Source organism: Notechis scutatus, chromosome 2, assembly GCF_049901735.1.
Source record: "Notechis scutatus isolate UNSWTSFEM ecotype Mainland chromosome 2, rNotScu1.2, whole genome shotgun sequence".
NCBI lineage: Eukaryota > Metazoa > Chordata > Lepidosauria > Squamata > Elapidae > Notechis > Notechis scutatus.
Genome location: NC_142010.1, coordinates 73,400,684 through 73,428,416, shown reverse-complemented (window position 1 = coordinate 73,428,416; position 27,733 = coordinate 73,400,684). Strand labels below are relative to the sequence as shown.

General features: G+C 43.7%; 1 protein-coding gene across 1 annotated transcript; it reads right to left on the bottom strand.

Annotated features, from left to right (window-relative positions):
* Positions 1-401: 401 nt before the first annotated feature.
* Positions 402-8,520, bottom strand: HAND1 (heart and neural crest derivatives expressed 1). The gene is made up of 2 exons (XM_026685027.2): positions 7,850-8,520; positions 402-1,989 (listed from the first exon to the last, which is right to left on the bottom strand). Exons 1-2 carry the CDS (start codon positions 8,462-8,464, stop codon positions 1,888-1,890), a joined length of 717 nt encoding a protein of 238 aa, XP_026540812.2. The 5' UTR covers positions 8,465-8,520; the 3' UTR covers positions 402-1,887.
* Positions 8,521-27,733: the final 19,213 nt, after the last annotated feature.

Here is a 27,733-nt window from a genome sequence, read left to right as displayed (position 1 = left end):
ATATTACACTTTTTTCAAATAAATCCGTGTTCTGTACTGTATATATTTGTTTAAATATAATTAACATTTATTTCCTTGAAATACCTCAGCCTCACGTTGCTGGATAGTTTATAGTAGCATAAAAATAGGTGCATCAGTCACTGAGGAGGAAGACAAGGTGCTGAGGTAACAACCTGCACAAGGCATGAAAAGCCAATTCTTTATGTTGGTTTGGCTTTGGCATCTTTACAGCTTCCTTCCCTGCTGCTTGAATCTAACCAAGGTTTCTTGTATAATTGGAATTTCCGGGTTCCCAAATAAACACCCCAAGAACTATGGCCAGTCCTAAAAAAATGAGGCTCGACTCTCTGCACTCCAACATGTCATGAGAGAAGGGAGAAAGGCCAGGTGGTATGTTGTTCTTTTTCCATAAAGCTTTTCTTTATTATTATTAATAATAATATTTTAAAATCCTCATAAATACTTGACTTGGCAAACCTGTTTCTTAGGATAGTGGTCATACAGAGCTGAGGTAGAAAACCCGGTACAGACAATGTATCAAATTCACCCACGTAGGTAGTTTAAATACATCCAACATAAAAACAAAGGGGATGGGAGTGGAAGGTTGGGATGGGGGGGCGAAAAACGGGGAGGGAGAGAGGAGGACTTCGATGTATTGTTTATTTACATATTTGTAAAGCACTAAGCACCGTCCAGCCAAAGGGAAGCGTGGTGATGTCCCATGGATTTCAACGGGAGGGTTATGGTAATGTGCTTAACTCTCCCGCTGAAATCAATGGGTGGTTAGAAAGTGCTTAACGGTGGCCGACCGGGCACATTTCCCGCTTCCTTCAGAAAAGCGAAAAGCTCCGAGCGACCAGCCGCGGTGACTTCTTGGAAGGCATTGCCGTTCCCGCGACAGCGCCCAGATCCAATCTCAGCTCGACGAAGGTACCGGTTTTAGCTGGATCAGCTTCAGAACCGAGGCGGGAACCTGCTCCGGCGGCGCTTTTTGCTCTGCACAGAGGCGACGCAGGGTGGGCTGAGGAAGGCAGGGAGCGGAGGCGGGTACCCAGAGTCTTCGCCTACTTGGGCCCGCCGAAGCGAAAAGGACCGACCCGCATCGTGCGCGGGCTGAATGGCCAGTGGTAGCTGGGGATGGTGGGAGGATAGGGAGGTTGCCGCGGTGACGAAATTGGGGGGGGGGGGGAAGCTGTTTGGATCGCTGATTGGGGAAATCCAGGGACAGACGAAGAGCCCTGTGGCTGACCGAGGAACGGCGGTCCCGCGTTGCCCCCTCCCCACTTCACCCTTCCTTCCGAGGAGAGGGGCCTAGACGGCTTTTCCTCTCTTTCTCCAAGCGCGGAAATTAGCGGCGTCCAGGAAATCCAAGCAGGCCGTTGGAAAGTCACCCCTCCGTCTCTATCCGCCCTTTTAGGGCTGTGGGGTTTGGTTTGCTTTTAAAAGAGGAGGGTCATCTCTTGCGCTTCAGACGTTCCGCAATCCCCGAAAGAGTTACGCAGAGGACGACGCATATTTAAAATAGGGAGTGAACAGACACAAAGGCTTGGCTTTCCGACGGGGTTCCCAGAAAGTAGAGAGTTGCACATTCAGTGAGGCACGTGTGTATGAATAGGTTCGGATCCAAGTTCAGCCAAGGGGTTGCAGGCTAGTTTTCGGCCTCGCCTCCTCCTTTTGTAGGGTCATCTCCACCGCGGCTCCGACATTGCACAGGCCCTCCGACGTTTCCAAAGCAAATGAAGGGAAGAGCTACGCGGCAGGAAAGAGGGGGGAAAGGCGAACTGCGAAGAGCCCCGCCGGGCCATCCCGTCAGGTTCGGTTCGGTTCGTTCGTTCGTCGCCGCAGTTGTTAAGATTCTTCTTCGTCGCAAACAGGAACTCCGGAGGGTCATTGATTCAGTTCCAGTGCCCAGACCTGCTGAGGCCACCCAGTCCTGCCCTTAAGCCTTTTTTCGCCTTGACCTAAAGCATGAGAATAACCCACGGGCTGCTGCAGAAAAATGAAAGGGGGGAGGGGAGAGAGAGAGAGAGAGAAAAAGTTATTTAAAAAGAAAGCTTCGCCATGATTGTCAGAAGTAGGAGTCGGAGGGGTGAAATACAAGAAAATGTTATGCGTTTTTCTCACTCTCGATCCAGCCCAAACGAAGGCGCCAATAGAAGGCATTTAAGCCCAGGCTTAACTCCGGCGCAGACCCGCCGCCCTTAATCGGTATAAACACAGTAACCCCCGCACCTTAGCACCCTGCAAAGACAGGAGGCAGTGCCTGACTGCTTTTTGATTACCTGGTGCCTCTGTTTGCAAATTCCACTCGAGAGGCTGTAAATAAGAACCCAGCGTTCTCCGCTCTTTTGGCTTATTAGATTATCAGGAGGAAGGCAATAAATTCCTTGCCTTTATTAACTGCCTTTTTATAAATATCGAAGGCCGTGTTTAGTAAACCCAACCGGCCCTACTAAATTATGTTTGTTATGAGCCCCTAATTGCCAAGGCGGTTTCAGTAAAAGTTTGGGCAACAGCACTGAATAAATAAGAAAGTTTATACAGGCTCTTGGAAAATGTAAACGCAGAATGTTGAATATGTTTAAGTTTTTAAAGAAAAAGAAAAGCTTATTTTTAAACAACTCATTTGCTGGATTTTGAAATGTGCCTTTCCAGTCCTTTCTTCCCCTTTATTTTTTTTCCAAAAGTAATTCAAGAGATCTGAAACTGAATATAGTTCATTTAAAGGGGGGGAGGGGAGATACTTCTCACCCAGTACATACTTCAATTGGGAATCCAGGCCAGAGGATCCCGAAATGGACAACTGACAGTCGCTTCAAGTATGTATGTATATAAAATATCGCATTATAATGTATATAACATATAACATTTTATATATATATACATTATAATGTATATAACATATAACTTATATATATATATATATATATATATATATATATATATATATATATATATATATATATATATATATATATATATATATATATATATATTCATATTCTTAAGTTTTCGCGGGTACTTACATGTATGGCATTCAGCTTTGTTCGGGTATTTTCCCACGTCATTGTAGTTGTGCTTTTAAAGTTGTAGCAACGTTTCGGCAGAATCTCATCTGCCATCATCAGGCTTCTGGTGTCCAGCCAGTTGCTACAACTTTAAAAGCACAACTACAATGACGTGGGAAAATACCCGAACAAAGCTGAATGCCATATATATATATACACACATACACATACACACACACGTTATATGTTATATACATACATACTTTTTATATACATACATACTTGAAGCGACTGTCAATTGTCCATATATATATATATACACAAAACGTGGACATGGTGAAAGAGCAATTAGGACTGATCTCTGCATGATTGTATGAACTTTTATTGATACAATCTCCACAACAGGCAACACCGACTTGCAAAATCAATAGCGGGTTTCAAACTTGATGGTTGTACTAGAATCTCATCCTCCTCAGTAAAAGGAAAAGGTTGGATCATTGCCTTTCATGCCCCGGATCAATGGCTGCATTTTCACCATTCCAGCAGAGCCATAGACAGCTGTAGACATTGGGCAGAACACAGTTTAGCAAAACACGGGACCAGGGTCTGTTTTGTTTTACAGAGTGAGATTCCAGAGAAAGGGGGAAAAAAAGAAATGAAATCAAATCCGCAGAGAGCTTCGACTATTGTTTTGCTTGGAAAGACTCCACTCTTGTGAGCAGATAAGTGTTGGTTGCAAATTGCAATGTATATGTATATATGTGTGTGGGGGGGGAGAGAGAGATTTTCCAGAAAGACATGCCAGGCAGGCAGCATTTAAAACGGAAACGGGAAAAAAAATCCATGCAGGGAACTTTGGACGAATTTTGAAACTTTTAATCTCCTCTGAAGCACTAAAACAAAGTAATGGTGGCGGGTCCTACATTAGGGAGTTTCCGCTGCACAGAAGAAACCATGCACACACAAAAAAGGCAAAGCAGATGCAATGGCTTAAGAAGAAGTACAAAAAAGAGTAAACGATTATTGAGGCCCCAAAGTCTTAAGTTTGGTCAAAAAAACCCTTCAAGGATTGCATTACATCTTAATTCCCCCCTCCTCCGTGTTAATCTGACAGCTTTTCGGCTTCGGAATCCATCCAGAAAATCGTCCTTCCCACCCCACTAAAAGTTAGTAAATTCCATTCTTTTAGGAAGAGCACTGGGCAGAAAAGCTTTTCGCCACCTGTCAAAAGGAGCCGGAGCTTTGGAGTTTTACGCCTTCTCTACCCATCTTATTCGGCGGGGACTCCGGCTGAGCCTAGCCCGACTTAATTCCGCGCAAGAGATACAGCAGCGCCGTCTCCCTTCCGAGTGTTTTGGTGTTTTACTGGAGAACAAGGGTTTGCGGTAGGCTGGAAGTTGTCGGAGTAACCGCAAAGCCGCACATAATCCCCAGTATTTCCGGCCAAGTGCATTTGTAGGCTTGGGTGGGTCTGCATCGTAGGATGGCGGGCAATCGCTTAACAAAGGCTACGCTTTGAGTGGCCAAATGTGCTGGATCATAAATCCTAGTTTCCTTCATTTTCTGTCTCGGGATGACGGGAAAGGGCGCCCTGAAAAAAACTGCGGAGTTGGAGCTTCCAAGAGAGAGAAAGAGGAAAGGGGACGCATTGGTGCAGCCTCTCAGGGACCTCATCCCGTTCTCTTCAATATTCCCCTCCATTTCGTCTCCGTTTCCCCACCTCTCTAAACGTCCGCATCGTACGCCTCCTCTCCGCCTCCTCGGGTTTGTGAGGGCTGTAATTTTGAACAGAATTCGTATCCAAAAAAGTCACACCTCGCGTGGGGAAAAGTGATGCCTGCCTTTCCCGAAAGGAGAAGGCTTTGCTCGGCTGCCCGAGCGCGCAGGCAGGCGGAGGTCGGGCGCTCACCAACTCCCTTGCAGAGATCAACTCACCGAAAAGGGCCTTTGGGGCAGAGAAAGTGGCGTCTCAGGAGCCGCTGACTTTCGCTCCTGCTTGCCACGCTTCAGCCCGGGGATTTCAGATGCTCCGGGCAGAAAGGCCAAGGCTGGACCAGCTCCGGCCTCTTCCCCACAGATTGTGAGGAAGGAAGCGACGCCTTTTCCGCCTCGAACCATGTGGGGCAGTTCGGCAGAAAAGAACCCTCCCGCGTCCCGCTAGCACAGCTTGGAAGGTTCGGTTCCTGGTCACGAACAGAAGCGCCACTTGGTTCCAGCCAAGGCTCCGCAGGAGCCCTTAGTCTGGCCGGCCTGATGGCCGCGAACCTGGGGCGCTTCGAGCGCGTTCTTAACACGCCACTTCGGCGGCCGCGTCCTCGGCTTTCCCGAAGGGCAGCGAGGTTGAAAGACTTGAGCCAGAGGGCAGTCACGTTTTTGGCAGCCTGAAATCTAATCGTGTAAGGCGAGGCGAGGCAGCGAATTTGCAGCGGGCAGGGGAAAGAAGTTTGGACCCTGTAATCCTCTGCCCAGTGTTTTCCGGCTGCTCCCACGCAGCAGATTTACCGCAGAGCATGAGAATGCTGGACTGGGGCCATACTTAGCTATAAGTGGGGCTCACACAATACACTCATCTATAGGCTTAACAAGTTTTCAGGCTTTGTACAACATAGTGAATACTGAACTAATGGGCTGGGCTGATTTGGCAATATGAGAGATCCACTATAGTGCATTCGCTGCAGAATCACTTCTGTGGCCGCAGGACTCAACAAGACCTTCAGCCTCTACCTTGAAGGTATTCCTTGCCACTGCTCCACGTCTGACCCAGAGAGTGCCTGGGAATGTTGGGAGCTGTACCTAAGATTACTGGCAGGATGAAACCAAGCGATGGGGAATTTTTGTACCCATTTTAAGGAAACCAAAGTCTTCAGATTGAAAAACCTGCCAGAACTGAAACAGGGCATCTTTGTTGAATTCCCATAGAAATATTGCTGGTTGCAGAAATATTTCTTCAGAGACAAAGGAAGTTGGAGAAGAGCGCCTCTGTGGCTGTGTTGGCACAACAAGTTTAATCAGGGCTAAACTCTTAAATGTGATGGGAAAATGGCATTTCCACATGTTTCTTTTTAAAAAAATATGACAATATGTTGCAGGAACCCAGACCCAACTTTATAATCCAACATATTGTAGGAAATTGTTAATTCAAGAACGAGCTTAAACCTCATATTTTCTGTCTCTTTGGCTTTCCTTTCCCACTTACAAACTTTTCACTCACTGAACATCTCCCAGCTACATCATTCCTCAATTCAAGAATAACTTTTCTTCTGATTCATGCGGCATAAAACATAAAAAATAAGAAGGGAGCATAGGATTGGCCTCCTATTTTTTTTTTTTTTTTAAAAAGAGCATTCCAAGGTCATTGGAATGCTTAACCGTATTCACTTGGAGGTTAGTTCATGGGTTTTCTATTGCATGTTCAAAGATAAAAACGTGTGTGAGTGTGAGCTTTACTATTGGTTTTATAAAGTTGTAGATGACATATATAGTCTACATTCACCCAACTCAGTTAAAACAGGTCAAATAAAGACCTAGCAGTTGTATTTGACAAATGTAGTAAATGTTAAGATTAATGTCACTGTTTAAATGTTTGGCTTATTGGACAAACAGTCTCCTCTTGTGTTAACCTATATGTACCCGCAATTAAACAACTAGCTTATTTGTGTAACTGGTTCCCATACCCACCAAACAATACCACCAACCACCTCCAAAGCCACTGTCTTCCCCTTCTTCTGGAACTCCAGGGATTTGACATCCTTTATGTGGAAATGTGTAGTTCTCTATGGTGCTCATCTGCAAATTTCATATAAGTTGACCACTGTGTCATTTGGATGGCCCTTAAAATTTCATAGTGTTTACTTTCAAACTAAAATATACCTGTAAGAATGATGGGGTGCTGAGTATCTTTACAAAATTCTCAACTTGTTAAAAATAAAAAAATAAAAAAGCTTGGTTTACAAAACAAAATGCATCTCAAACAGATAAACCACAATTTGGATTTACATGCCCTGTGAACAAAATCAGTATTTAAGCACCAGGTTTAACTGTAGTAGTCAGACACAGCCACCACCATTGCAACAGAAACCAATAACTGTCTATGGAGATTCTCAATCATCCAGATCATGGTTGTCCCAAAGGTACTTTTTCCAAAAGGCAACTGGACCTCTCCTTTGAAAACTTCTTCAGTTCTTTGAAAGCGAAAGGTTTATAAAGGAAAGAAGAAAGGGAAAAAACCCGAAGAAAGTCCAATAGCCTTTTGGAAAAAGCACCTTTGGAGAAATCTGTGGGTGGATAGTGCCAAACCAGCTGAAGCTGGGTAGGAAGTATATGCTGATATTTCCATCTCAGAAGTGTCACACAGAGGAAATAATAAAAGATTCCACTCTTCTAAAAAAAAACCAAAAACATATTAACGATATTGTTTTAAACCAATGTTGTGTCTAGTGCCATTCCACTGCCAAAGTGTTGGTTGAGATTTTAATACTTTCAAAAAGACTAAGCAAATTTTCTAGCTTTGTCTAACGAGGCCAGGGGGTCAGATCTGGAATTTTGGGAGGCCCCTTTCAAGCCAGGAATGAATGCCGAGGTGCTCCCGCACACGTGTCAAGTTTCCGCTACCCGAGGACACACCCGCTCTCAGCAAACCGCGACTTGTTTATGCCCTGCTTTGACGGGTAAGCGATTTGGAGGCGAGGTACCCACGTACAATTAAGGACGCGAGCTCCCCTAAGCATATGCAGAGTGCCGACCAAAGTCTGCATCGTGCCGATCCTAGAAAACACTCTGCCCTTCAAGGCTCCGCGTGAGCATCAAACACCCCCCAAATAATAATAATCCCGGATTCTTACCGGCTGTTCGCGCTTCCTCTTGGCGTCGCGGGGCTCGGCTTTCTTGAGCTCGGCCTTGAAGCCCTCGGCGGCCGGCCCGTCCTTGGCGAGCACCTCCATGAGGTAAGCGATGTAGCTGGTAGCCAAGCGCAGCGTCTTGATCTTGGAGAGCTTCGTGTCGGCCGGCACGTTGGGGATGCACTCGCGGAGCTCTGCGAAGGCGCTGTTCAGGCTCTCGGTGCGACGCCGCTCCTTGCGCGGGGCTCCAGGCGCGGGCCCGGCCCTCCGCCGCCCCGCCAGACGCCCGCCCAGCTCCGAGGGGCTGCTGCCGTAGGACGAAGAGGGCGAAGCCGAGGAAGCCAGCCCGGCCGCAGCACAAACCAGCTCTGGAGGCGGCTGAGGCGGCTGAGGCGGCGGAGACAGCTCGGCCGACGCTGCGCTCAACAGCCAGCCCTGCGCGAAGGGCCGGTCGGACGCCGCCGCCGCTGCTGCCGCCGCCGCCGCCGCCGCTGCCGGGAAACATCGCGCAGGGGGCGGCGGTGGGGGCGGCCCGAAGAGAAACGGCTCGTGCAGCAAAGCGCTGTGCGGGTGATGGTGCGGGTGCGGGTGGCCCTGGTAGTTCCCCACCACGTTCATGGCGAGTGCCTTGCGCTACGAAGCCATGGGCGGACGAGCGGGAGCCTCCACACACACTAGTCCCCGACCGGCCGCCCCGGCCCTGCTCCGTTCCTACCCCTCCGCTCGGCCTTTATACAGCGGCGGGCTTTTGATGTCACGCAGGGCAGGGGGAGGGGAGGGGAGGGGGGGAAATAGGAGCACGCACGCACGCACGCACGCACGGACCCACGCAAGCGTCCTGGCGCCGGCGAGAAGCTCGCCCTTCTGAAGCTGCACTCCCAGCCTGGCCTGGCCTGGCCCGTCCGCCGGATCCTTGCCAATGAGCCCCTCTGTGCGGCCTTCTCCCCGTTTGTGCCGAAGCGCGGATCCCAGCTCCGAGCTCTTCCGGAGGCCGCTCGAAGACAAGAGCCCAGCGCTAGAATCCGCCTCGCCGGCTTTGTTGCCCTGCCGGAGGAGCAGCCCCGAGAGGCTTCTCCGCCTCCTCTTTCCCCCCAGGAAGTTGCCCCTGGGTTGGAGCCCCTCGAGCTGTTTTGTCCCCAGCTGAGAAGCCTGACGTTAAGGTCGCATCGGGTCGCTTCGCTTCCCCCGTTATCGGTTCTCTTCGCGGTGGAAACCGCCAGAGACTGTGGCTACTCCCTGCCGCTCCCCGAAGGCCGCGCCGCGCGATTTCGAGGGGCCGGGAACCGGGAGACCTCGGCAGCTCCCGGCCTTGGCTTCTCCGCTGGAAGCGCCTTCGACGACCAAAAGCGGATCGGCAGGGCAGGCATCACCCGTGCCGCTTCCTACCGAAACGCGCTTTCCTCGCGAGGCCGGCTGCGTCTCTATTTTTGTCAGGCCGTCTCCATCCAGTCATTGATTGGGTGATTCGCCCAGAGAACTGGGCTGTGGTCGCAATCTAAGAGGGATACTTCAAAATAGAATTCTTTTATTGGTCAAGTGTGATTGGACACCCAAGGAATTTGTCTTGGTGTAAATACTCTCAGTATGCATAAAATTGCGTCAGTACCCAAAATAATGCAACTAAATAATCATTAAAGACAAGAAAGGGTTGTTCGAACCTACAGCAATTTAACACTGTACGGTACTTCTTTTATTTTCTTGGACACTCAAATTAGCCCCGAAATCAATCCACATCTACGTTCAAGAAAGATGGTTGTATTTCAGGACAATCTAATTTCACTCCTTTATATACCCAAGGAGAGGGGGGATATTTTAAGTACCTCCAATTAGTACATTCCAGATTTCTGTCCTATTTTGTGGGAGAACTTTCCACCAGATCTGTACAGTACTTTGGTCGAGGCAACTCCTCCAAGTTTTGAAGTAGAGGTTGAGGCTTTATCCTTATTGTCAATGGGACTCTGTTGCCTTAGATATTAGGTGCGGAAATTGTATTTCTTATTACTCCTAATCTGAGCCTGAGATTTTCCTCTTCCAGCCATTAGGAGGAATTAAAATTTGGACTGGAAGAACTTTGTAAACCTGAGGAAAGGTGAAACCCATAGTGTTCACTCTGAAATGAGAAAATAAATAATCAATGGCCGTGTTAAGAGATTATTTTTATTAGTGCAATGGAAGGTTTAATTGTTTAATGTGCAAGATTTAAGGGATCCAAGAATTCATCATCAAGAGATAATTTTTGTTACCCTGAAAACATTAGATTTAGGGTGCAATTATCTGCCTGTTTTCCTAAATGTGGAGAGGGAAAAAAGCTCAACCGCACTTTGAGTAGTTCTCCGTGGAACTGTCCTGATGAAGGGCAAAGGCAGACAACAAAGTCCAATATTTATTAGAATATTAATGCTTCTGGTCTGTATAATTCTGATGCCTTGAATGAAATAGAGAATAAACAATGAAAACAAACCAACACTCACAAAGTAATTTCAGTGGAGCATTTTTAGTCAATTTTATTAGAAATGATCAATCAGGCTGCAAAATTGGTAAATCATTCATAACTTTGCTTATAATCGAACTAAAGAAATACCTAATACTGCCTGCATCTTCTCCTGTCATAACCAACTAGGAACAAACCTATGATACTGTACACACCAGTCAGAAATAAATCTAATTACAATCAAAAGGATTACTTCCTGTAATGTGGGTGCAGACCTTACAGTAGAAAAATCCAGATTGGAACATATTTTAACGTGTTTGTGGACATGTGGAATTTGGAAGATTCCTCACTCTTTATTCCTGGCGTTTTGGATTGAAATAAAATGGGTTTATTACAGTAGATCTGAATTTGAATCCATTTAAATTTCTGTGCCTGAATGTCACTGTTTAGAATTCTCTATGTATCAGCCATGCTGCTGCTCTCATCACAGATGATGTTTTCTATTAAAAACAGAACTAGAAAATAGACCAAGAGAGACAGGAGAAAAACAAGATTGAATGAAAGAAGGATCAAATGGACCAGTAATCAGTCTGCCCACCCCACACCCATTTCTAACTTTCATTTGCCTGCAGCAAGTTTATTTTTCTAGCTGGTGGGCCTTTGTTTTTGTTTTTCTCTGCTAGAGCACTAACCAAGCCAAGATTTCTGTTTTCTGGACCAGCTTCCAAGAGAGTGTAATGAATGTGTCTCCATTGGAAGTGGCAACACTGTCTTCTCAAACTGCGGAAGCCCACCAAATGCATTGATTCATCATTCCTACTAGCTGGAGTGTTCATCAAACACACCAGGAGGGTTTGGGGATTGTGGAAAGAATAAGACCAACTTCAACCCAAGATTTCTGGAGGAAACTGCGTTGCATTGCATTCTGCTTCCAGTGGTGCCTGGCCCCCATCTCTGTTAGTCCATTTACCGCCTTCCAGAAAAATTGATGTGTGTGCTGGTTGAGGGTTATGGGGGCTGTAATCCAATATATCTGAAGTTGAATGCGATTGGAGAAGGATATTTCAATAGTACAGGCGTTAGAAAAAGAGAGGTCCAAATCTTCTGGTAGATCTTTGAACAGGCGACTCCAAGGGTGTCCTACCCCACAATAGTTAACATTACCCCAAGCAGTGAAAGCAAAAGAGGTTAGTCTGAAGTCAGGGGCTGAGATGAAGAAATGTATCTGGGGTAACCAGGTAGCCCTTTGCTTTGAGAGTTTAACGATTTTGTGGTATAATTATTTATTCCTCGTTGTATAACTTTTAACCTTCATCCTGAGCAACCTCATTGTGTGATTTCGGATACAAATAGGCCAAACCCTTAATGTTTTGATCCGTGGTCCTCTCCTCCCAGATTGGGAAGGGGGTGATACTGTCCCGAATTGTCTCGGATCTCCTGAAAGGTTAGTTCTCATTTAGAAGCTGCTTCTACCTTTGGAATCTGACCAGTCCTGAGCCTTCGGCACTTAAGCAAAGGGACAGGAAAGGAGCAGCAGGATACAATTCTCAGGGCAGCTTTTCTGAGTCAGTCAATAGGGACCTTTACCTTTTGGAGAGCATCCAAGGGGGCGAGCAAGCTCCGCCCTCGCTTTCAAAGCGTTTGCTGTCCTCCCCCACCCACGCCCCACCCGCTGCCCTGCTTCGCGCACCCCATTAATAGGGTACTATATACAATTATATTCAAAATTTTGAGCCTGGGGGGTCACAATTCTGAGCCGAGCGTGGCCATTTCGGGGTATTTTCCGTCTCCCTTATGTTTGCTGGCGATTCTTTCCCTTCGTGCCACCGGTAGATCTCAGAAGACCTTGTTCCGAGGAAGGCGATTCGTTTTCCTGATTCGGAGCGAAGGAACAGCAAGCGAAGCCGCGCGTATTCGCCGCTGGCCTACCCAATTCTCAGCTCCACTCTCGCCTCTCCCTTCCACGGCATGTTCCTGTCTGGGAGGGGAGGGGTATGTCGGGTCCCCCATGGCGCGATCGCAAGAATTCGTGACTGCTGTTCCCAGAGCCCCCTTGGCACCAGGGCTGTTTGTGCCAGGGGCCCTTTCGCCGTTGCTTGGCAGAGTGACCCGAAAGGGTCGTGGGAGAGGAGAGCAAGGGTCGCCCTGGCTAGTCCTGGGCTGTTCAAAAAAACATCTACCGATCCCGTGCCCACTCTATAAAGGCTGCTGGGATCCCGTCCGGACAGCGTCGAGAAAAAACTATTTCCCACCCCTGTAGTCTGTATTTCCTCTGGCAAATGTGATTCAGGGAGGAAAGTGCCGCCGGCCTAACTTTAAATGCCATTACAGCATCTGTATTCCAATCCCTCCCAACAACAACAACAACAACAACAAACCCTCGTGCGCTGCTGCTGTACCTTGTGGCCGTGAGTTCCACAAGGGCGAATTCGTCTGGCCTACCTATGGCGATAGGCGACAAAAGCTTTGTTGGATTCTCCACCTCGCCCATTTTCGACGCCAAGGACTCCGCCAAGTCGTGGAAAATCAGAGCGCTTCTGGATGTGGCCTAACGGCCATTATTTCCCAGAGGGGCATCCTACCGGGCAAGATCGGGCTTGTTCCTCCTTAGGATCTTTGGGTCGTCTTCCTCTTACCGGGACGCCGACCCCCTTCCATCCAGCCTCGCCTTCTCCTCCCAAGGACTCGTCCTCCTTCAACAACCTATTTTTCCACCCCCACCCCCCACCCCCCCCCGGAAAAGCCCGTGGGCCAGAGACTGATGCTGGGCCCTCCTGCCCAGGGAGAGACGGACAGAGCAGAAAGTGGCGACAGCCGGCGACGCCTTGGAGGTGGTGGGGTTGGGACGAGGAGGGGAGAGGGGGTACGGTAGCGGCGAGCCTGGCGCCTTGAAGCTGGGACGAGCCGTCCCTCCGGGAGGGATGGAAGCGACGCGGAGCTGCATTTCAGGCCCTGCTCCGCTCCCGTCTGACCCACGCGAGCTCCGCAAAGTGACGACCAGAGTTGAGCAGAGGGAGAGGACCGGAGCTCAGCCGTCTCCGAAGCAGCAGCGGCGGCGGCTGCTTCGTAGCGCAGCGCTCCGTGAGCTCTCGGAGTGGCCACTGGAAACTTCGCCCGGGCTTAGGTCAAGGGCGCGCCACTTGCGGGGTTGTGGAGCTCCGCGATCTGTGCGTGAAAGGATGGCAAATGACAAGAACTAGCAACTGGGCACGGGGTGCGCAATCAGAAGGAGCCAAGAAAAGGGTTTCGGGGGGGGGGGCAAATAGCATTCTAATTCCTGTTCTCCTTCCCCACACCCGAATGATTTTTCATTCTAGAAGTCTCATTTGGAGTCGGCAACAGTCGTGTTATTGTGACTGCTGTTTTTTTTTTTTTTAAATGGGATTCTGGCCCCCCTTGCGATCCTAATGCAAAAATCCCCCGCCGGGAATCGCAGGTACTTTTGCTGCAAAACGAAAGCGCCGGCTTAGTTTCTTACAACGAAACCAAGGGAGCGATCCAGAAACATGTTCGTTTGTAAGGCTAAGGTTTTCAAAAAATAAATAAATATCGCGGGCTTTCCCCAAGGGCAAAGCATCTGTTTACTCTGAAATAACTCCCATTGCAATGCTTGGTCCCGTGCGCATTCCCTCTCTGGCATGAAACTTTCCTGGAACATTCCTACCCATAATACGGGGCCGTATTATGAGAGTAAATCATCTCGGTCGTTTGAAAAGGGTACTAAACAAAACCTCGCAGCTGACGAAACCTGCGAGGACCTCGAATCCTAAAACAAATCCGATCGAACTTGTAGAATGTTCTGCACAAAATCTGGGCTTTGTGCTGCATTTTGTTGAAGGTGTGGGGTATTAATGCATCCAATACAATAATTCGCTTTCAAAGGGACCCAATGGAGCACTCGAAAGGGAATTATTGTATGCAAATAGACAAACATATTGAATTGAGAAGATGTGGAAAACAGATATGCACACCTACTGTCTTTCCTCTGCAATCTTTCACCTTCATCTCTGATTCCTTTCATTTGACTGTTTGGTTGGTTGATCGGCCTGCTCTTGGGCGAGTCAGAACAGACCGATTCACCCGGAAGGCGGTACTTCTTAGGTTTATTGGTCGCGATGTGGTTTGCTTTGGAGTAAGTGGGCTCCAGGTTGCGTGAGCTGTTTACCTCCTTCTCCCGGAACTTGAAACTTTCAGCTGCGCTGCATTTTAAGCTTGCACCAACAGCTTCCATCTATGCCATGTCATACTAAGTTGGTCAATGAAGACATTTATGATTCCTCCCCCCCTTCGCCTGGCACCATCGTGCCTTACCATCTCTGAACGTCCTGGGCATTTTGCTACAGGCTGGATTCAGCCTGATATTCACTATGTGCACATTGGTCTCGCTGGGTGCCCCTTTTTGAAATCGTTGATCCTTTGGTCGTTTTAAAATAGTCAGCCGGTAGTTTTAAACCCAGCTTTCTCTGAAGCTTTATACAGAAGCTATTTGCTATCAGTCCTTCTGTTATTTTTTTTCCTTCCAAAATTGGCCATAAATAATTAGTTCTTTGAAATGTCTTCAAAATTAAATTAGGAATTGGCCAAGAGAATTCCACAAGTCAAAATTTATTTCTAGCTAGTATGGAATCTGTAAAAATCTCCATCTAATTTTCTTCAAAAAGGTATTCTTTAGTGGAATCAACCTAGATCAAAGCACCTAGGGCTAAATACTTTATTATTCGCTGTCACTTGTAAAGCATTATTTTCATTTCCACTTTTTTTTTTTAAAAAAAAAAACCTTGTTACTGAATTTTTTTAAAAAAACTTGTTACTGCAACCTCTTGTAATTAATATTTACATTCTGGCTGGATTGCTTTCTTCAAAGTTTTGTGCAAAAATCATAAATGGTTGTCAGATTGTCCCTTAAAACTATACAAAATTAATTAGATTATCCTATAAATTTATATCAAGTTAAAATTACTTTGTATCAGTGCACATGGCTTACATGGAAATATTTCTGCATTAGCAGATTAATTGTTTGCACATTTTCTTAGAAATTAGCTCCACACTTGTAGGCCTTAATGGATAGCCATTGTTGTTTTGCTAATAAATGTCACTGCATTATATAGGACCCAATATGCTATTAAGGTGTGGTTATAAGATGTGTGGGGTTTAAATGTGGACCTTCGTTTTACCTGGATTGAACTCTGTGATCATAACTGCTTTAACTGTTTCTTGTGTCTTATTTGCTTCGAAGTTGTCAGGTTTATTCAGATTAATAGAATTGACACCCAAATTATGCTCTTTGGACCAAAAAATGGTCTGTGTTTTACCAAGGATAATTTAAAAGGAGGGTCATTATTTCAATAATTAAGGAATGTGCACATCTCTCTTTGTAGAGTCACTTATAAAGACATATATGGAGAAATACATTTTATTTTGCTACTATGTCACAAATATATAAACAACCCCCCCCCACTCAATTGCATTATTTTATTAGAAATTAATACAGCTGCTGTTGATGATTTGACTATGGCTTGAGAAGGGGCTGTTTGTGGGCACACAAAAGGGCATTTTCTTGGTGTGGATCTGTGGGTCCCATGGGGATGCAGAAGCAGCATGATCTGGAGAAGGGCCAACCTGGATTTTGATTGTCTCCAAACAGTCTTGCCTGGTTTTCTTTTCTTCAAACATTCAATTTCTTGATGTTTGAGACAGAAAAAAGCCCCAAAGGAAAAATGCCAATAACATTCCCAGAAAGTCTTTATTAAATCAGTGCTAGGTATGCTAACCATTAAATTGTTGTTGTTGTTTTTTTAAAAAAAAATCATACTGTAGTTTAGGGTAGAAATGCTTTAAAATTGTTTCCTGGTGTTTTAAACAAATTCGCCCAACTACACAAATCATTAATGTCTGCTTACTTTGGAAGGGGACACATTTAATGTGATTTATTTCAACTGCAGCTCTGGTCTCTGAAATGAAGAATGTGGACACACTTGTTCTTCATTCCTGGCCTGTTCATCAGAACCCAAAAACCACCAGGCCAAGTAGAGGGTTCCCTCTTCTTCTTCCTAACGAGTATGAACATCCACTTCAGCTGTATACTCAGTAGCTCTATGCTCAAGATCTTCAAGCTAGGTTTTCATGGCTAGCATCTGCAGAGAAGCTGCTCTGTCTCTGCTTAAATTCTTCAAGCACTTCAGAAAGGCAGTTCTGTTTATCAAACAACTAAATTATTCAGCAACAGAGTGGTCAATGCCTGGAATGGACTACCTGACTCTGTTGTTACATCCTCTAACCCCCACTCCTTTAACCTCAAACTAACCACTATTGACCTTACCCCATTCCTAAGAGGTCTGTAAGGGGCGTGCAAAAGTAAGTGCACCATCGTGCCTGCCTACCGTCCCTGTCCTATTGTCCCCATTTATTCGTACCTATTTCCTGTATTCTTACTCATGTTTATACTTATATCTATTGTCTTGTAAGCAATTGACAAATCAAATAAATAAAAAATAAATAAATAAAAATACTTCAGATGATTTTGTGATGTCCCAGATCCTGGAGGTTTCTCTATATATTTAGCTGTCTACAATGAAAAAAAATGTAGATCATGTGTTACCACTTGCTGCAACACATTTGAATTTATTCTGGATGTCTTGGTTACTAGCATAGTTAGGCGTCCCAAAAGAGAGAGCCTCCCAAAAGGGGATCTTCTTGTTCAAAAGGTAACTTTTCTCTGAAGGTGCTAACTTCCTCTCCAAATGACTTTCAACAAATAATATTTTAATTTGGTTTTAAGGAGCACAGTACACAGTACACTGCCAGATAGCTAGGAAGCCCCTGTAGTTCCTTTGGATTTACATTCTTGGAGAAACTTCAGTGAAGATGAGAGGAGCCCTCACCTAAAGAGCCTGAGAATTAGATAATGAGGGGTAACCTGTCTCTCTTTTTTTTAATCACTTATAGTATCCATATTTGCACCCTGAGCATCAACATCACCTTTTTTCCAGCTATGGGGAAATTATATTCACCCGTTACAAGTCAGGTGGCCTAGCAAAGATTGTCTACTTTGGTATCAACTGGATAAACATTGTACAGGATCAGTTAGAGCCTGAGAGAGAAGCTTTCACTGAAATCACGGGGAGGGGGGAAGCACTGACTTCAAGGCAAGAGATTAATTACTTCGGAGCACCCTGCTTCTGCTTGCAGTTACACAGGAAGACACACTCCCAAGTTCGTGTAAATTACTTTGGATTGCAATTCTATTTTTATTACTTTTCAAAATACATAATCTCTTATAGTTTTGCTTTTAAAATTGTGAGCCGCCCAGAGTCGCTTCAAAGTGGGCAGCAAACAAATGCAATAAATAAAATAAAATAAAATAAGATGATTATGATGATAATGACAACAACAAATAATGATGATGATGATTACAATAACAATAACAACAACAAAACAACAACAACAACAACAACAACAACAACAACAATAACAATAACAATAACAATAAATAATAATAATAATAATAATAATAATAATAATAATAATAATAATAATAATAATTTGTAGCTCTCTACAAAGAAAAAGTGTCTCTAGTGAAATGGTTGCTGTGGGGAGACTCCAGGTGTTCTTTACCCGGGGAGTTTACAAGCCGAAAAGCACGTCAAACGAATCCGATCCAGCGTCCGTGCATGGGACGCCCGCCAGATCGTTTCAATGCCCAAGCGCTGCCTTCCCGACTTCTAGGCGAGGAAGGCAGCCCGAGAGGGCGCCGATTTGCTTAGACACAAGCCCAGACCCCTCCGATCAGACCCAGATCCTCCAATCGGCGTTTGCGGGAGGCGGTTCTCCGAGAAGCCCTTGCGGAGAAAGCCGCCGGCCAAAAGGCTTGCCTCTTCTCTGCCGCCTCCGAGTTTTGGGGAACTTTCGCCGCGCTCAGTTTGTTTAGCAGATGGTCACAGCCGCTGCCTCGAAAAGTAGTCGGGTCCCTTTATCTAATCGCCTGGCTAGCTGCTGGGAGTCTGGTCCTTAAGGAATCCCACTGATAAAGGACTGCGGTTTGCGGAAGGAAGAAAAGGAAAGATTCCCTCGGGTGGTGGGGAAAGGAGCCTGAATCGTGAGGGTAGTTCAACCGAGAACTGTTTCTTGTACTTAAATGTCTACGGAGATTCTTCGTCATCCAGGTCATGGTTGTCCCAAAGGTCCTTTTTCAAGAGGCAACTGGACTTTTTCTTTGAAGACGTTTCGCTTCTCATCCAAGAAGCTTCTTCAGCTCTGGCTGGATGATGGGGAATGGAAGGATTTATACTCCTTGCAGTCAAAGCTGTCTGCAGAAAGCTTCTTGGATGAGAAGTGAAACGTCTTCAAAGAAAAACCCGAAAGTCCAGTTGCCTCTTGAAAAAGGACCTTTGGGTTTTCCTTACTTTGTAGCTTCTTCCAGGCGAATCCTCTGGGGAGGCGCGCGCGCGCGCGCGCGCGTGTGTGTGAAATCTTCCGATGACAATTTGTCACTGCTATTTTCAACTTTTCCCAGTTTTCACATCCTCCGGTCCGTTTGGCTGTTGCTTTCTGCTGCTCCCTTTCTGGCTCTCTTGGTGTTATTCTTCCCCATTCTGAGACACCACTGAAAACCTGTATAGAAATCAGAAATTTAGCTGAGAGACCTCCCCCAAACTACCTCCGGTTTGTTCAAGTTCAACTCAACCCTCGTTTGGACAAAAGCCAAAAGTTGGAATTAGTTTACAGTTTTGTTTGATCTGGTAGGGCGGTACAAGATGAACTTGGTATCATGGAGAATGGTTTTTAAATCTATCAAATGATTAAGCCATAAAAAGAGATCAAGTCAAAGGGGAGGGATAGGATGTGAATGTAGAATGCAAAACTCAGGTGTTTTTAATGATTATTTTTCTGTGAAGTAAAAATGGTCAGTGGCACTTTGTAGAATGTTTTTCTAAAGTTTGCTTCTGGAAGCCTGCAATAACATGCTAGTGTACAAACAAGACAATAAAGTGCTATTCATATTGGATAATCTTTATAATAAATAAGGAATTGTTGTTAACTGAATTAGAAAAAAAAGTTTCAGAGTTGGGAAAGGAGTGAGAAATGGGAGCATATAGTCCCCATACTTATTTAATTTGTTTAGCAAGTGTAAGAATGGCAGTATTGAAAGATAGGACAACTGGAATCAAGACCTAATGGTTAATAGTTTGAGATATGCTGACAATACAATTTACTTAGCTGGAAAAAAGGTATTCATTTAGTTATTTATTTGACTTATCTGATTGCCCAGCTTATCTGTCATAACTCTGGATGGTTCACACCTACCGCAATAAAAATGCAAAGGAAATAATAAAAACCAAAATCCAAAAACTAGTTTCTTGTATTCTACACTCCCCAACAATCATAATCAATAGGCTCCACCCTAACCTTAAGTAAACTTAGAACTGCATGCTGTGAAACTAAAAATAGAAAGTAGAAATCTGGGTTCCCTAAATTAAGAATTCTTAAATTAAAAGAGAGATAAGATTATCTAGCACTGACATAAGATATTGAAATCACAGCTGGCAGCAAAGAAATGAAAGTGCAGTTAGTTGTATTTTCTCAAGTTCAAAGTAGATAAAGATGGACTACTAGGGGGTAAGAAGTAGCTAGGAGATCAATCATCACCACCAGAAGAATGCAATGAAAACTTAGTCACATGAAGGATAAGGACATTTGTAAGACTGTAAATATCAGAACTGCTGAAGCAATATAATTATGGATAACTGGGGCAATATGAAATTGTGAAAGCTGACCACTGAAAAAGAGCATGATAAAAGAAGACCAACTTCTTCAAATAAGAGATTTGGAGATCATTACTAAGAACATCATGAAGTACAAGTACAACCAATCGATCATTCCTGGGCTAGATAAAAGCTGACCTTTCTCTTTAAGGCAATACTTAAACAGGCAAAAATTAATATTTTGAGCATGTCATACAAGTGGGAAAAGCAACTAAGCCCAGCAAGACTGAGGGCAATAGGAAAATAATATTTAAAGTGTAAAGTTGGGATTAGGAACATTCTTGGAATATCTTTGGAAGGCAGTGGATTGTCTCTATAAATAGGTTGGAATGGACAATATTTGTCAATGCTCTGCCTGACAATGTCATATATTTAATTACCTGTCATATTATCATTTCTGATATCAAATTTGTATCCATTTACTTTTTGCCTCCATTTTCTTCTGCAAAATATATAATCAGGCAAATGAACACTGTCCTTTCTAGGCAAAATGCCTGGAGTTGCTTGAAAATACAGAGAGCAGCAAGAACTTAAAAAGGCCAATCACTCAAATATAAGGCAAACTTCTTTTCATGTTTGTCTGCAATCATATGCACATTTATCTTTAAAATGTGGCTTATCTCTAAGGAATGTTATTTAGAAATAAAAGCCACAGACAAGGGACGCACTGATGCTGATTACTGCTTATCTTTTAATTGGATTCACTGTCAATGTAATCTTGTAGATATAACATTGGAGTTTTATATAAAGCACTAAGGAATTATTTACACTAGTTTGGCATGTCCAATGGAACATATGCTATGAAATAGAATATCGTATTATATAACATAAAGTAATATAAATTCTACACAGATGCCATACAGTAGATACTTCTCACTGTACAATCCTGTGTTTGTTGATTTCACTTAAGCTCATGTTAGAGGATATGTTGCTCCTGAAATATTAATATTGTACTGGATCTGTTTATGATTATTATCCCTGGTCAGTTCCACCAGTAACCAGAACCAGAACCGAGCTGGAAGGGACCTTGGAGGTCCAGCTCCCTGCTCATAGGGAGGGATCCTATACCATTTCAGACAAATGACTATCCAGTCTCTTAAAAAAAGTCCAGTGGTGGAGCACCCACAACTTCTGAAGGCAAGCTGTTCCACTGGTTAATTTTCCTCCCTGTTAAGAAGTTTCTCCTTAATTTCAGGTTGCTTCTCTCCTTGATTAGTTTCCATCGATTTTTTCTTGTCCTGCCCTCTGGTGCTTTGGAAAATAAACTGACCTCCTCCTCTTTGTGGCAGCTTCTCCAATACTGGAATACTGCAGTCATGTCCCCCCTTTTGTCCAGACTCCAAACCCCAAATCCAGCAACCATTCTTCATGTTTTAGTCTCTAGGCTTTCAATCATCTTAGTTGCTCTTCTTTGCACTTTTTCCAAAGTCTCAACATGTTTGTTTGTTTGTTTGTTTTGTAATGTGATGACCAAAACTGGATCGAGTATTCCAGGGGTGGTTTTACCAATTTAAAATTTGTCCTTTCTTCTCACTTATGAAGCTCCTGCCCCATCCTTCTCTTAAAAACAAAACAAAAAACAAAACTCGGTCTGTTACGCAGGCGGCGTAATGCAACGCCTAGAAATTTCCGCCAGCCCGCGGGCCAAACTTCTCAACCCGACCAACCAGCACCTGCTTTTCCGACTGGAGCGAATAGCAAAGAGAGCGTTCGCGAACGCTTCACCGACCAATCACTTCTTTGTTTTTTTCATTGGTTCCCTGTCTCAACCAATCCCCGGCTCCAGCGCTGATCTCTATCTTCTGCTTCGACTCGACAGCGCCTCTAGAGGCTGGCAAGGCCGCGGCAAAAACCGGTTTTCACCGGTGGTTGGTGGGTTTGGGTGTTTCCCCCCACTCTGCCGGAGGCTGCATTCTTGGGCGGTGTCTCCTGCGCCGCTGCGGGTCCAGCGAAACGTCAACCCTGGCACGTCCTGTGACCTTGACGCCACCGCCAATCCCTACTCCGGACACCGTTATCTAAATAGGGCCGTAAATCAGGCCGCTGTCGGATTGCGTGCCATTGCAGGGGCTCCATAAAACGGGGCTCTGCGCCCGAGCTGTTTACATTGCAGCCCCGTAAAATATTCCCCCTGTCTTTTGTATTAGCGTCTCCCTTGTAACATCCCGTAAATCACGGCTCGTCCTCAGGAGGAATGGCTCGACCCCTTACATATTTTTAGAGGCATAAATAATGTCAATTGGTTTCCATTATCTGCTGCAAAGAGAAAGGCTGGGAGAATCGGCCCCGTGGTGTGGAAAAAGCTATTGCTTGTAGCGGGCCGCCCAAGCCGGAGAAGAAGGCTTGACTCCCGGTCCTGTCCTGGAGCCCTAACCGTTAGAAAACGGAGTTTGTTTGGAAATGCGCCTTAAGGTGCTTTTGCTCCGGCATCCTGAACTTAGCGCCACGGTTATGCCAATCACGTGTCCTGCTTTCAGTAGCAAAGCTGAACCCGGAGTGCCTCTGAGAACGTGCCGAGTTGTCTCATCGCGGTGGAAAAGTTCGTTAGAATGAAGGCAACGCGGCTCTCCTTCCTTGCCCTGGGCTTAAATCCAAACGTCGCTGCATTCGGAGGATTCATTGGTGGGAGAGTGAGGTTGTGATCCGATTTATTAAAGGGAGAAAACTGGAGATAAAATGAGTGCCTAGACGTGGAAGAAATGGGCGAAAGAAGACGTTTTGCTAGCCCGCATTTTCTGTTTACCTTCCTTGAAGCTCCAGCGTTAAATGGCTTCCTGGCGTTCTGAAAGCGCCTTGCCCTTCTCAACCTGTTCATGGCTGGGCACTTTCACTGCAGTCCCGAAGTCGGGCTTCTTCCAGCTGCATTACACACTCTTGACATATAAATTAAATATAAAGGGTCCTCTGTTATCGAACCAGCTGAAGTTTACTCTTGGCTGCGGGAATTCTACTAAGCCCCCTTTTACAGTAATATATTAGGATAAATGTTCACTTCTGTTAAGGGTGGATTCATTTTCGAAGTCCAAGCTCCACTTTGGGATGGTGAACAGTAGTGGTATCAAGAGCTTTGAATGCACACTGAGGATCTTTTCCTTATATCTATTTATTTAGAACATTTTTAAGCCTGCCTTTCAGTTTGCCAGATTCCCTTAAGCAGGGAACAATTGCCAAGTTTCAAGTATTTATTTATTCAGTTTATCCAGTTTATAGGAATATACATTTGTTTGAAAACAGAGACAAAAATCAAACAAACAAAGCACGAGTCATAAAAGTCTGTTGAACAAAGAAAGGCTTGTACTGGCTTGAAAAAAAAAGACTTTTTTCTGGATCCGTTGCACAAAACTGCTTGTTCAGCAACAACTATACTCTTGGGATACTCATTGCTAAATTGTAATGGTACATGTGAGAAAAGTGCAGTTGCATCAAATATACTAAAAATTATTTTAAAGAATAATTATAGGTTTTTTTATTTTTTAAAAATAAAGAGTAAGGCTTTCTTAAAAATAGAAAGGATAACCTCTTGATTAAGTTAAATATTCCATGTGTGTCTGTCTCAAGCAGCCCAGGTATTTTCATCTTAGATGACTTGCAAAAAAGATTTCCAAGTAAGCTATTAAATGTTGGCTCTTCTTCTTCCATTTTGGAACTGATTTCATATGATTCTGATTATATCCACAAACAGAAAGTGAGTACACAAAATGTCAGGGGCTATAGACCAAGCACCACATGATTTACCCTTTTTTTTTTTCCAGAAGAAAGTTATTGAACTTAGGAATGTTAAAAGATCATGGGTCAAATAAGTAAGGAAGAAAGTGGCAGCCATGTTGTCACACATCAACCATATTTAGAAAAAAATGGCAACCAATCTGAGCATTTAATGTAATTTATATAATAGATTATCTATGAAGCCTTACTTTTGGTACACACTATATATTCATTTAGGTTGCCATTCCCAAGACACACCTTCCGAATGTGTTGAACTTCTGATGGCTTCTAGACACCCCTGGCAATTGATTTAGAAGTAGGAAGTCTCCATGTTCAAATCCATCCTCAGCCATGGAAGCACTCAGGGTCCTCTGAAATCTAGCTCATAGGGTTGTTGTGATGATGTCATGAAGATCCCCCTGTACATAATAACCTTATGGGGAAATATAGCTCATAATGTATTGCAGTATGTTATGTAACTTGATGTGCCCAATGGCACTGCCCATGTGTCATTCTTTAAGTACATCCCTTTGTGAAATATGACCTAGAATTCATTAAACCCATCTATGAAATAAGCAACGAACCAATCCAAGGCAGTTGTCATGTTCACCAATCTCCAAAGCAGTAAGAGAAAAGAGTTTAGACAAAAAGGAAGCAATTCTGAAGTCTGGTCAGGGGTGTGACAGGTAATGGGGGTGGACAAAAAAATAAGATGATGATTGCAGTCAAGGCGCTGCCCTCTTTTTATCTGCTTTTTTAATTTAAAAAAGGAACAGGGTTTGGATCACATGGTTGCAGCTACCATCTTGATTCCCCTAGTGGATTCCCCTGTTCTGGGTGAGGATCCTGTGATCAATATTACCTTATCCCATCTACCCACTACTTTACATGGAGCAGAGTTTCCACAGGCTGGTGAATCCTGATCTCATTAATAAAAAAATAACGTCTGCTGAATCCAAAGAGTTATTTCTGGTGTTCTGTATTAGCATACTCCAAACCCTCGCAACTGATTGGTCCAGACGGACAGCGACCTGATTGGTCGAAACCCCGGCCGTGATTGGAGCGCTAAGAATCTACCGCGATTGGCTGTGCCGATCGCGGGAGATCAAAGCGCTACCATTGGCGCCGAGCCGCAAGCCAGCCCTATATGAAGGGCTGCCGCGGCTTGTATTTCCCCAGACTATTCCTACTCTAAATAAAGAGCTGAACCCACTAGAATGGTCTCGCGTCTCCTTCGACCCGATCTACCTCAGATCTAACATCTGGCATATTTGTGTAGTTAAAGTATTTTCAAGGTAATGTTCAGACTTTGAGCTGGACTTGGAAACGAATTGGAAACTGGTGTAGATTGAAACCATCTTCTTCGAAAAACAAAACAATACAAAAGAAAGGAAAAAAAAACCCAGCCCCTTCGCTATCAGCAGCCCTTTGAATCAAGAGCTCTTGGAAGACAGTCCAGTTCATTAGATAACATGAAGGAGGCTGACTGACCTGAGTTTCTAGGATTCCTCCCCTTGAAAGATCTTAAGCAGTTTTCCTATCTGTGAGCCAATACATGAAAGGAATACCAGCCAAACGATCCCTATCGTTCCATATGTTCTGATTGGAACCTTGCATCTCAAATTAGCTCCACTGGAGACTGGATAATGTGAACCCTCTTCATTTGTACAAGAATGGAGGGCAAATTACATGTTGTTGAAATAGGATAAGCAGTGAAGCAGGAAAACTCTAAAGCAGAACTCTACCAGCTACATTTGAGCACTGTGGACTTCTTTAAAAAATATATATCTCCAAAGGAGAGGAAATGCTTCCTGCACTAGTTCAATCCTGTATTATGGATACGGCCGCAGATTCTCATCCTTAATTTATATGGTTAATTAAGGAGATCTTAATCTAAGTTTGGAATCTAATCCTTCTAAAGTTTCAGGAACCTAAGAAACATTTTGGTAGTCCTCGACTTGTGACCACAACTGAGCCACAAATTTATGCTGCTAAGTGAGACAGTTGTTAAGTGAGTTTGCCCCATTTTCTGATCTTTCTTGCCACAGTTATTAAGTGAATCACTGTAATTGTTAAATTAGCACATGGCACAATATTGAGTTAGAAGAATGGGGAAAAATGTGGAACAAAAATTATACTTTAACAAAATCCGCTGCATACGAAGAAAACCAATACAATATGTTTTACCATTGGCATGTAGTCCTGACAAGGCTGCAAAGATGTATCCCAAGCTAAACCCTAACTGTTGGAAATGCAAACAAGCGCAAGGTACTTTTTTCCATGTCTGGTGGCTATGCCCGGAAATTAAAAAATATTGAATTAAAATACAAAAATGGCTAAACGAAATCACCCACTGTCAAATAGAGTTGAAGCCTGAATTGTTTCTCCTAGGGATCATTAACAGTAAGTACCCTCAAAAGATTAAATATTTGACTATACATATTATTACGGCAGCAAGAATTGGACTAGCACAAGCTTGGAAAATGTCTGACATACCATCAGATTGTTTAATAATCCAAAAATTTTTTGAATGTGCAGAAATGGATAGAGTCAACATAGAACTGAATAAAAAGGAAGAGTCAGAATATTATGCAGCTTGGAACAATTGGTATCAATGGATAGACAGTAAAAATATGAAAGGTATAGGTTAAAAATAAGTTTAATTTTTTTCTTTTCTCTTGTATTGTATATGTGTATGGTTAATGAGAACCTGTTGAAATGGATGAACATTTGGAATGTATGAATATAACCAGATTTGTTTTTGTACTGTCAGAGAATGATGGTAAATTGTACCAACTTATTTTCTTTTTATAGATATATATAGATATATATCTTTTCTTTTATGTACACTGAAAGCATTTGTACCAAGACAAATTTCTTGTGTGTCCAATCACACTTGGCCAATAAAGAATTCTATTCTATTCTATTCTATTCTATTCTATTCTATTCTATTCTATTCTATTCTATTCTATTCTATTCTATTCTATTTGTATTTTAATATTTTAATTTCAATAAAAGTTTTTTAAAATTAATATATATATATATATTAGTACATGGCTGTTAAGTGAACCTGGCTTCCCCATTCACTTTGCTTGTCAGAAGGTTGCAAAAAATTATCACCATGGGTCACTGCAACCATCATAAATATAAACCAGTTGCCAAGCATTTGAATTTTGATCACGTGAATCATTGGGATGCTGTAAGGATTGTGTGAAAAACGGTCGTAACTCACTTTTTTCAGTGCTGTTGTAACTTTAAATGGTCACTAAATGAACAGTTGTAAATCAAAGACTACTTGTATATTAGGAGTTTAGAATATCAATTAAGACATTTCACTTTCTCAGAGCCATTCCCATACTCATTTTTTCTGATCCAAGTCATATGTGCAATTATAGCATTTTCGCTGTTTACATTGGTTAGATAGCCAGCTATTTGTCTGTCAAGAAAAGTAACCTATTTATGGCAAACCTGCCACTTGCACTCACTGAATAAATCACAGCACAGCAGAGCTTTATGGAAAAAGCTCATTTTATTTTCCATGTACATCCATGTTCATTTATTACCTTCTAAGTTATTAGTCCTGTAAATGACACTGTGTTTACAGAATTTTTAATGTCATCAGGAAAAAAAAAATCACAGATCAGCTTCCTTTCCAGTGTATATTTAACGTGGATGAATGTGCCTCTAGGAGAATTCAAACAAAAGAAAAGAATGGTTTATTTGAAAAGTAGTAATTTACAATTTAGGCAAAGTCTATGTTTGTATTTACTGACCTTTGCAGTTCACAGTAGCTATTCATTTATTTGGGAAATTGTTGTCTCTAAAAATTGTGTGTTTTTATACAACTTGTTACATTGGTTTTCTTTTTGATGTCAGTGTGTTTGTATGTTTATACATGCACACTTCAATTCAAATATACATTAGTCTTGTCTGTAGATCTTCATATATTATTTATTAGCAAATAACTCCACCTCATGTTCAAGATAATTT

Coding starts and splice junctions, on each gene's coding strand:
- HAND1 (XM_026685027.2), bottom strand. CDS start 8,464: ATGAACGTGGTGGGGAACTACCAGGGCCACCCGCACCCGCACCATCAC. Junction 1,990..7,849: donor AGAGGAAGCGCGAACAGCCG/GTAAGAATCCGG, acceptor ATTTTTCTGCAG/CAGCCCGTGGGTTATTCTCA.